Below are 11,359 nucleotides of genomic sequence, written 5' to 3'. Positions count from 1 at the left end.
TCATCTGCCAACTCCTTTTTCCTCCAGACATCAACTTTATTGATCCAAAAATATTTCCTATTTCCTTTACCCATTTTCTTAAATGAAAAAACAGGTGCAATTAAATCATATAAATGGATTAAATAAAAATAAACAAAATAGGCTACATAACCCCGCCCCCCCAAACAAAAGAATAAATTATAAGATGGTATTGTGTGTAGGCATATATATTTTTCTTTTCTTTTTGTGTAATATTAAGGCGTTAATAAACTATGTGGAGTCCTGATGGGTTTTTTTTTTTTTTATTAAAACAGCATATTCCGTAATAAGTTGAACATTTCTGACCAACAAGAACATTAGTGACATGTATTGTAGTATAATCACATGTAGCCTATACTGTTCAGCCTTATGGGGTATTAAAAAAAGTGTATATATGGTAGCGACTACTCTTTATTCCAATTATCTTTAATTAATTACAAAATAAAATTACAGACCATCCCCTGTCTCGTTCCGCTCATGTGACGTCACACGCCGACACTCCCCAGTAGAGGGAGAAAGATGGCGCCCACACACGTACTGAGATGCTGTCAACGGGGTTTAGCATGGATACCTGTGATTTTTATCGCCCTGGTCGTTTGCTGGTCGTATTATGCTTATGTGGTGGAGCTTTGTATATGTAAGTAGACGTCCTGCCGCAGTCCGTCGCCTCTTTAAAGCCTTTAACCGCGGCTGTTTTCATTGTGCTGTCCACAAACACTCCGGCCAGCAGGAAGTAAATGGACCGCGACTCAACAATGATGTTGGCAAGCCTGCCCAAAATCTAGATACAGCTAATTATCTTTTTGCTGCCATCGCTCTGGCTTGCCATATTTTAATGGAAAATGTGTTTTGGACAAAGAGAAACTTTCTATCGTGTTGTTAATATTGCTGGCCGTCTCGCCTGTGTTGTTTTGTGTCGAGCTGAATGGATGGATAATTAAAATGCCAACTAAACTGTATTTGCCCTGCTGACCAGACTCCCCTGGAACTGGGCTACTGCTAATTAGCTTGGCACGGGTAAATAGTTTATTTGGCTCTTTGAGAGGTTTTGTATTGAAGTAGGAGAAAATGTAACATAACAGCTAAACCGAGCAGCCAAATGAATTGAGTGTGTTTGAACTGTGAATGATTTGTAGCTTGGTGTATTTCAGCGGTCCACAAACTCTTTCATATCACAGATACCCCCTCTGGATAAGATTTGGTGTCAGGGTCCAGTTTTATGTTGGTGTACTAAAACAGATGTGTTGTCAAGAAATTACATGGAAAAAAACTAGGTTAGTGGTTCCCAGCCTGTTTTTGGCTTCTGACTCCTTCAAATGAGGAAATATCTGTTTGATCCCAGACTGACACAGACTGTATGACCTTAGTGTGCTCCTGAGTTATCAGGGTTATTATTTAAATAGGGCTGGGCGATATCACCAAAAATGTTAGAACGATAAAAACATTTCATACAATTTGATATCGATAATTATCACAATAAATGTGAAACCATTATTTATTTTAAGTTTAAAGGCGGATTTTTGCTCCTAGGTGAACAGTTGAAGAAATCAGATGGTTCATTGTGTGGTTAACTATTTTATGGTCAGAACGTGACAAACACTTGATATCATACAGTGGATTAATTTACAAATCTGAGGTAGAACATTCAAAACGATTCTGGTAAAATCTTTTTTCCAAAAATATGATTGATAAATCTTTTTTTAGTCCCCTTTCCTCAACAAAATAAATATCTCAATAGAAAATTAAGTACAAATTCATTAGTGATTCAAACGTATTAATCATCTATTGATGGTATATTGAACATTTTTTATATTGTGATAATTATGATTGATTGATAAATTCCCATTTTTCTGAGCACTTGAAGGTCTTTTTTTCTTTCCCACATTTACCCAAAAGTTGAGTGTAATAGTTCATTCTTGACCTAGGAATCCGTAGACGAGGAAATGATCTCCTCACAAGGCGGACAAGAAGTCCTCAAGGTGCTCTGATGACAGTAAAAACTCCCTCTACAGGAGGAAGGTCATGTGATTATGGTTGAAAGCTTCACTGAACGGACCTTTTGAAAAACACAAGAATGATTTTGTGTAACCGAAGTGTTTATTTTTTTCTTTTATTCTTATCTATAAACATTTTGTGTCTTGTGGGGGGAGTTTAGTCCACTGCCAGATCTGTAACCACTGATTTGTTTATTTCACTATATGACTGTTGCTGTTTAGATCAGTTTCCTCCATATCTAACATTGTTTTCTGTTTGTTTGTTTTTTTTCCTCCTACAGTCACCATCCCCAGTAAAGGAGAGCAGAGTAAGTGTCTTTGGGAATCAAAATAATATCTATTTAAAGGAATATTTCACAGCTGGAAAAATGGTCTCTTCATAAAACTGGCCTGTCCGTGCAGTAGAAAGACGCAATTATTATTATATTTTTATTTGGTGCTACATGAGAGAACATATGTTTGAATGCTAAGCCTCATATTTTTTTAGCGCGTTAATAATTGTATGTTTTCACACTGTAACGTTGATACACTAGAAACAAAACACTGTTGCCGTTGCTCTTACTCTACTCACAGATGCTCAGATGCGGCCCAAACATTTGATGCGGCACCACCAGCAATCCTCACCGGCTGGCGGTGCTTGATTTTGGGCTGTGGTGGCCTTTTTGTCCTCCATACACCGTAATTAAATGATAAAGCCCTCCCTCGATCCGACTGTCTGTGAACTGAATACATATAATTGAATACAAAAAAATTTCAGCAGCCATACAGCTGGCGAAAGTGCATTGTTATGATACAAAGCTGGTTGGAAATCGGCAGTTTCCTTTTAATACGTTGTAAATGGAGGTTGACTGGGCTGAGCCAGTTTTCTGTTTGAAATATGCTCCGTGCACTTTGCTAGAAAAGGGGCTGGCACAGACAGCGTACTCTCTCAAAGTGCTGAGGCCGGTCTGCTTGAAGAAAAGCAGCTCCTCATTCAGCATTAGCTTTCCTTTCTCATTAATTTACTATGTAGATGTTTGGTGTTTCCATATATACCAAGGGACAGTGGAAGTACTTTATGTCATTAATGGTAATTTGCTTGTGTTTAGTCTTATTTTACATGTCAGTGTGTGCATGCTGTTGTTGGTCCTGACGCTCTGCTTGACGTTTCCCTCCAGTTGTCTACCTGATCTTCTTCCACCTCTCTTTCATCATGTTTGTGTGGTCATACTGGAAGACCATCTTCACCAAGCCTGCCAACCCCTCCAAAGAGGTACAAAGACCAGATGCTCCAAAACAAGCCTGCTTTGTTGACATAAAGTCAGCTTGATGAATTTGTCTCTTGCTGCTTTTCTTTCCCCCACTCCAGTTCTGCCTGCCCAAGGCTGAGAAAGAGCGCTACGAGAAGGAAGAGAGGCCCGAGTCCCAGCAGGAGATCCTGTGGAGAGCTGCCACAAGTCTGCCTCTGTACACCCGCACAGGAGCCGGAGGTGCGTGTCCAAATGTGAATTAATTTGTCTTGTTTGCACTTCCTGTGTGGGAACTGTCCGTTAACGAGATAACTGTTGTCTTGCAGCAATCCGCTACTGTGACCGCTGTCAAGTCATCAAGCCAGACCGGTGTCATCACTGCTCCGCGTGTGACATGTGAGGAAAAACATATTTACTGAAAACTAACTGTGATTTAAAAATTTTTCTCTTCCCCTCTCTCTCTAAAACAATATTGATCTTTTCCTGTGTTTTGTTGGGGGGTTTTTTTTGTTTATTTTATTTCTAAATCTGTCAACTAATTTTTTTTTTTCTATTCTTTCTGTGTGTGGCAGGTGTGTGCTGAAGATGGACCACCATTGCCCCTGGTATGTAAGACCTGCATATGACGGCTAACATTTCGTTCCTACTTTTACTTCCCTGAGTTAGGATCATTCACACTTCATGCCAAGCATATTGGCAACAGGTCCGTCAAGCTAATGAATGTTTATTCCTTGGTTTATTGACCTTTTTTTGTTGGTCATGGTAAGATGGCAGAACGCACGGGGTTGCTTCATGCAGGTTTACGAGCATAGATCTGATTGCCAGCAGTTCCTTATACTGCAAAAGCCGAACACAATGGCCAATAAAGAGCAAACTGCTTTCTGAACTCGTGTTCACGCTGCTTTTAAGACCTAAAGGAATTGGATTTGTTGCTTGTAATGTTTGGCAGTTTGAACCTCGATTAACCCGTTACTAGAAGGCAACAGGGCGTTCTGCTCTGGTTTGTACCCGAGGAAGCACACGATGTGCCTATTGTAACCAAGAGAGTAACACAAAGCCTCCGCCTCTGGGAAGTTCACGTTAAGATTCCTGCTCAGGGGAAATTATGTCAAAGCTGAACTCCTTTTTTTCTTCTGTTTGTTTGTGTCTCTCCAGGGTGAACAACTGTGTAGGATTCTCCAACTACAAGTTTTTCATCCTCTTCCTGGCCTACTCGCTGGTGTACTGCCTGTTCATTGCAGCCACCGTACTGCAATATTTCATAATGTTCTGGACAGTGAGTAACGATGTGCGGACACGGCATGGAACGAATGCGAGCCTGTGTGATGTTAGAGGATGCAGATCTGGTTGCACGTCGAAGCCTGGATTAGCATCCTCTAAGTTGGTTGCGCATGGTGCTGACCTCTCCTGCGCCGAGCTTGTGCTGCTCCTCTGTTTTCTCTGCCCTCTCTCATCCTTCACCCCCTCGACCCCCCCTCTGTTCTCCCTAGTTCTCGCACACTGTGTCATTGTTCTCCGACCTCTCTTTTCTGTCCCCCTCTTCACTATCAGAACAGTCAGTCACACCACTCATGCGGTTGCAAACACCTCCTCCTTTTCCTGTTCTTTTTTATTTTTTTTTTCATAGCTGTTCCACTTGGATTTCATCTCTTTCTTCCTCTTTCATGCCTTTGTTCTCTCCATTCTGGGCACACTTTGCACATTCACCCACTCCTTTTCTTTAATTTTCCCCCCTTTCACCCAACTTGGCCATGATTTGTGCTTGCCTACTGATTTCTGAGTGCTTCCTCCCCTCCCACCTTTTCTCTCCTGGTGTTGCTAACCAGCCTTGTTTCTGTTTGTACTAAAGCTTTGCCGGAGGAAATCGGCAGAGAACTGCCCAAAGGTAACCCAGCTATCCTCCAAAGCCTTTAGTGTTGCAGTGCCTCACCATCGTTGCCATGGTTTTTGTCGTGCAGTGATGTGGTTCACATGACACTCGTCTTACTTGTTGTTTCCTATTTTTTCCCACTTTCTCTTCTTCCTTTCTTTCCCTAAATATCTTTAATGCAAGATTGTTTTTGACTCCCCTCTCACTGTCTTTTTTTTTTTTTTTTTTTTTTTCCCCTCCTGTCTCTTCCCCAGAATGAGCTGCCAGACACTCACGCCAAATTCCACGTCTTGTTCCTTTTCTTTGTGGCGGCCATGTTCTGCATCAGTATTCTGTCCCTCTTCAGCTACCACCTGTGGCTTGTAGGGAAGAACCGGTCCACTATAGGTAAAACACATTCAACAGGGGTTGAGTATTTCACCAGTTCGAAAACACATTTTTCTGTAGGTTTTTGTCCAGTTTTGATTCTAAGTTGGTTAATGTGACTTTTAAGAAGGTTTCACAGGTTTAAACAGCGTTTGAGATGTAAATCAGTCCCTCCAGGATTTCACAGGCCTTTTTAGGGATTGTTGCTGTATAAAATGGCTGATTTTGTGGCAGCTTGTCTAAAAAATTGCAAAGAAAGTTGCGATGTGTTGTGGCATTTTTAGAAATGAAATTGTGTGGGGTTTTTTTTTTTTTTTTTTTTTAGAATTATAGCTGAATCACTAAACGGTCCCTCCAGGATTTCGTGGGACTAACCCTGTATAAACCAGCTTACCTTGATTATTTCAGCACTTTTGTTTGTCAATAGACAATTTCCTTTTTATGTTCGACCATGATTTCACGTTTTTTTGTTTGTTTGTCTGCAAGTCTGAGACATCGGTATCACACGTCTGCTGCTACTTGTGACAAGCTGAGGTATGACAACGTTTTGTGCTGCGTTCGCAGGGTTTTGTTGGATTTGTGTTAATAGTTGCGATCGCAAAATCCTGGAGGGACTGGTAAATTTGAATTGTTCAAGAAAATGAATTTCCAGATTTGGAAATCACAGCTTTTCTTCCCAGATCCTTCAGTCCTTTCTCACCAAGAGAAATGTTGTTTGTTGTCCTGTGTGTTTGTTGTTGCTCTCTGTCTGCAGAGGCGTTCAGAGCACCAGTCTTTAGGACGGGATCTGATAAGAACGGCTTCTCTCTGGGTTTCCGGAAGAATATCGCTCAGGTCTTTGGAGACCAGAAGAAGTACTGGCTGCTGCCTATCTTTACCAGGTAAAGGACACAAATGCAGAATTGAACATAGAAGATAGAGAGGCTCTGTATCACCAATACTGAATCTAAGCCAAATATTGACCTTGTTTCCTGTTTGTGCATTCAGTGGCTGAGTTTATGGCACATTACAGTACCCAAGGGAAAAATAGAGTCTTCCTTTACATGTGGATCTCCTTCTTTTACATCTCAGGTTACCATTGTTGTAGTTCAAGTGGAAATCTAACCTTCTGCTCCTAATCTGAAGTTTCTCTTTCTTCCTCATTTACTACAGCCAAGGAGATGGTCTGACGTTCCCTGCACGGCTGGTTAATGCTGATGTAGAGCAAGCTACAGTGACCCTGCATCCAGAGCCTGATAAGAGGTGATAAATCTTGGTGTGATAAAATATATATTATTTGATACAAGGCTCTGAAAAGGATTTGTTTTCAGATGAGGTTGTGGATGCACAGTGCATTTAGCTTTATTTTTATAAATTTTAATTTTTCATTTGTTGGGCATGTTTCCAGTGCTGCCGAGGTACCTGTGAGCCCAGTCAGCGAGTCCCAGAACCGCCTCCTGAGCAACAACCAGCATGCCAACAACATCGGAGACCATCTGGCTGATAACGACATTAAATCAGGTGAGCTCTACCAGAGGAGATGATGATGATGATAATATTTCAGACGGAATTCACTGTCCTGTACTCGTCACCTCATCACGTCTTCTGTTTTGGCTTCACAGCTGAAAGTGAAACCATTATGATCTCCGTGGAGAGCGAGTCCTAACCAGGTGAATATGAGTAAACCACGCCAGTCCGTCCATATGTTTGGATATTTGTGATATGTGTTTCGCGTGCAGATTTTTCACATGGAAGTGTTGCACAATTACAGCGTGTCAAATTTCAGTGTAATCAGCGTCTTCGTTTTGTTTGTCCTCTTTTCTTCTCTGCCACAGGAGAAACTCCTCTATCATCTTATACGATGCCTTAAGCAACGCAATGGTTTAGATCGTCACCATGGCAACAGCCTCCCAGCGCAACCTCATCCCCACGAACCCGTTCAGAGTAACTATGGAAAAGCATTATTGGATTTTTTATTTTATTTTTTTTTTTGCCATCACGGCACAGTAATGCATCTTTGGCATCGGCATTTTTGCATGCAGTGCCATGAGCAAGTCTCCCACCCCCACAGGACATGTGATACAAGCTGGTTCCCTCTCGCACCAACACACACACGCACGCGCGCCTACAGTCACACATGTATTTCCTGGGGTATGTTTATTTTTATTTTTATCACAACTGGAGCATTTATTGATGGTGAGAAAATTGAAGAATTCTGGAGGGAATATGAGCTACTTTTGGTGTTTAATGAGAGAACTTTTTGTGCCAAAAGCTTCCTGGATGCACCAGGACTCATTTTATAGGCACAAATCTGCAGTATAGAGTGGGGGACAGGCAGTGTGTTTGTTTTGAACATTTCTCTTCTGTGTTTTTTAGAAAGGCGGTACGTTCCACAGAGATGGAGTTTACCCGTGTGACTTATTTTTTTAATTAGATTATTATTAATTTTCTTTTTGGTCTTTGATTTGTAACTCATAATGTTGGAGCGCATCTGTGCTCTGCACCTTTTGAGACTGATGTTTCCCACCAAATCCTGGACTACAGAAGACTTTACCGCATGGTTCAGTGGACTGAACCAGTGCAAAACAGCTGGGTTTTGGATGCCGTTTTGGATATCGGAGCACAAGATGGCACATTAAGCACTTTGTAGATTATTGATGTCCATCAAACATAATGGGCTGGGGTTTTTTTTGTTTGTTTGTTTTTGTTTTTTATTTTTTAAAACATGTCCAAAAAGCATCCCAGGTATAACAGTTGGATGACCATGTGATCTATGGCGTATTGGGGGCGGGGTGTGTGTGTGTAACAGTTGAAGTGGCAGTCTTTTCTTCTTTTTTTTTTTTAAGAACTAACAGACTAAAAGAGATCGGCTTTGTGTTTTGTAGCCAACCTGTGTTAAAACATGCTGCTTCTAAGTGGACAGTTTGACCTGGGAGATGTATTTCACACAGTGCAATGTGCGGTCTCCGGCACTACCTGTTCTTTAAGACTCCGTTAATTATTTCATATGCCGAACAGTGATTCTTCACCCACCATGTCTACATCCTGTTTTTCTACAGCTCAACCTTTTTACTAAGACATGTCATAAAAACACTCATTGCCAAATAAGGGCTGACCTGTCAGGAGCTCTGACCTCTGAACCTGAAGTGTTTACAACATCTTAGCTTTATCTTAACCTCATTGGCCAATGTCATCATAACCAAATTCTATTTACCAGTTGTTGTGGCGAAATATTTTATACAAGTTTCATCTGTCCCACCTGCCTGTAGTGGGCTATGATGTCCTTGCAATACTAGTGCTGGCCAGCAGGTGGCGTCAATGCTCCTGTTATCTGCCCTCATTCAGAGATGGAGGTTTTTCTGAACTTTATCAGCATGTGGCTCAGGGCTCAATTCACTTTCAGTCTAATTTGCAGGTGCCGCTTTTGTCAAAATTAAATAAAATATTTTCATAATATGTAATATCCATTATTTTCCGGTAATGACCCATGCGTATTTAATTTGAAATGAAAGTGAATTGAACCCATCTGATTTTACTGTAAAATAGAGGTGTCGACTGCAGCTTATGCTCACCTTGTCTACTCTGGAAGTCAGCTCAGTGTTGTGAACTTGAACTGTTCAAGGCTTGTGCAAAAATGTAACTGAACTGTCTTGTGTTAGTGTTGAACATCTGGGATGTGACTGACTTTCAAAGGGTAATTTCTGTTTTTTAGTTTCACATATGTTGGTGTCCAAATGACTAGTAGATACAACAGCGCACCGGCTGCAGTGACTGCAACATACTACATGCTTTAGAGACAGTTGCACCAGTCAAAATGTCCATTAAAAAGTGCTTCTTTTGCCAATGACAGGCTTAGACTGTTATACCAGCTGTCTAACAACAGTATGTGTTGGAGTAACGTTAAGAGAGTCCTGCTAGCTGTTCCTCTATGCGCACAACGTACTCCTGTCTCCAACTGTGACTCGCATTACCACCAGCGTCCTCCTCTTATGAGATTTCAGACCGAGAATTGTCCTTGAGCGAGACTTCTGTTTTCTGGTTAAAAACAAGGGGTGTTACTCGTAGGGATCCTTTCCATGGTGTTGTCAGACACCTCGTAACAGTTTGAGTCTGTCAATGGCAAAAAAGCACTTTTGTGGATGGACTTTTGGCGGGCACAATACATTGCAGCCAGTTTTTTGCTGAAGCCATCTACTGCACAGAACGTTTTGTTCGTACTAGTCATTTTGACAGCAAAAGATGTGAAACAGGTTTAAAAATACCAAAATTATCCTTTTAAGAGGGTCTAAAAAAATATATGTAAAGGAAGAATTTTTAAAGTTGCAGAGAATTTGATTTCATCTGTTCATCCACCTGTGAATATCTGCTAAATAATGGACTATTTTGTCAGTATAACCAAATAACAATTGTTCAGGAATGAGTAACATGCTTTCTTTTTTCAAGGAACTTTAGTATTTATATGCAACTTTCCGATTCACACTGGAGGGAGACCCAGCAAAGTCCAGATGTCTGTCATTGCTCATGTCCATCTGATCCTGTCCTGGCCAGTTGCTGGACGAGCCTCCTACTAACTAGATCCCACCAGACTCCGGTGATGTACAAGTTTACAGCTGTTTCTATCATGTGGAGTGAGTTAGTGGTGTTGTACTGTGTGTTTCTTGGTAATCCTTGTTGTGCAGAATGTACCACAGATGTGACAGATTTTAACGACTGATGGGAGCGTTAAAAAGATCCCGCTCTTTGGACTTGTTATGTTTTATCCTTCCAGTCATGTTTGACCATCTTGAGCCCAGTTGTGTTTATAATCGCTCTTTACAAACAGGTGATTGGATGATGTGTGGATTATACTCATGGTGGCGGAGTATCAGAATCACACTTTGATTTGATCTCAAATTAGCTCCAGATCCAGATACCGTCAGATCACGACCGAAGCCATTTATATGTTCGATCATGTATAGATCATTTTACACCTTTCACTTAAAACATTTAGCTAAAGGAAAAAGACAAACATTGTGTATCACCTGTAAGGAGCCTGGCTCATTCCACTCATCACTTACAGCCACTGGTTCTAAAACATTGGACCTGTCTTCTTGTTGTTTTACAAATTGCCTATATTCTTGCTGTGGGCCGTTTGGCTTCGAGACTAAAGTGAGCGTGTATTTTGTAATGCTTAATTGATTGTTTTGTAATATTGTCGTTTTGGGAGGAAATGCTTCTGTGCAGCCATGAGTTTTACATGTCTGTGTACATACAAAACGTCTAGGACTAATGCTCAGAAGCATGCCGCCTAACTTATGTAAAAATGTGTTTTACCATGGTAAAGGGGCGGGGGGGTAGTGGCGTTAAAACAGACATCGGGGTTTGTCAGCTATTGCAGGTGGGTCATGTTTAACATTAGCTTTACTCTGGTCTGTCTCAACTTTACAAATGAAGCCATAAAACCTCCTGTGAAAATGGAGGAAGGAATTTCAGTCTAGTTTCAGTGGTGATCTTTTAGACTGAATAAAAACATTTTTACATCTGTATTCACATTGCAGATGTAGTCTATCATAACTTGCTTATTGCTACATTTTGCTTTCTTTTTGTTACAATGTCATATTTTACTGTGTGTATATATATTGATAATGTAAGAAAAAGACTACATATATTTTTCTTGTCTTTCAGATTAATTTTACTGTTATTTTGTGAATGAAGTACATGCCTCCACATAATTAACGTGAAAATAACAATAAATGTTTTTTTTAAACCTCCAGTGTAAGTTTGCTCGAGAGTTACAGTTCTCTGCAAAAGTTGTATGCAGGTGTGGCAAAAAAAACGGGGTTAAAGTAAGAATGCTTTTAAAGATTATATTTATCAATTAACAAGTGCTGTGTGAGTGAACAAGAAAAATCAAGAGGAACTAC

At 40.6% G+C, this 11,359-nt stretch overlaps 1 protein-coding gene across 1 annotated transcript; it reads left to right on the top strand.

Annotated features, from left to right (window-relative positions):
• The first annotated feature begins 502 nt into the window (after positions 1-502).
• Positions 503-11,208, top strand: LOC119908946 (palmitoyltransferase ZDHHC20-B-like). Its single transcript, XM_038726916.1, has 13 exons — positions 503-655; positions 2,294-2,320; positions 3,170-3,264; positions 3,361-3,481; positions 3,568-3,637; positions 3,814-3,846; positions 4,397-4,517; positions 5,366-5,498; positions 6,232-6,358; positions 6,630-6,719; positions 6,865-6,977; positions 7,079-7,126; positions 7,292-11,208. Exons 1-12 carry the CDS (start codon positions 538-540, stop codon positions 7,120-7,122), a joined length of 1,092 nt encoding a protein of 363 aa, XP_038582844.1. The 5' UTR covers positions 503-537; the 3' UTR covers positions 7,123-7,126; positions 7,292-11,208.
• The last annotated feature ends 151 nt before the right edge of the window (positions 11,209-11,359 follow it).

This window comes from Micropterus salmoides, unplaced genomic scaffold (assembly GCF_014851395.1).
Source record: "Micropterus salmoides isolate LMB-PRFRI ecotype aquatic unplaced genomic scaffold, ASM1485139v1 Ms_hic_scaffold_1, whole genome shotgun sequence".
In the NCBI taxonomy this organism is placed as follows: Eukaryota; Metazoa; Chordata; class Actinopteri; order Centrarchiformes; family Centrarchidae; genus Micropterus; species Micropterus salmoides.
This window is presented reverse-complemented; position numbering and strand designations above follow the sequence as displayed.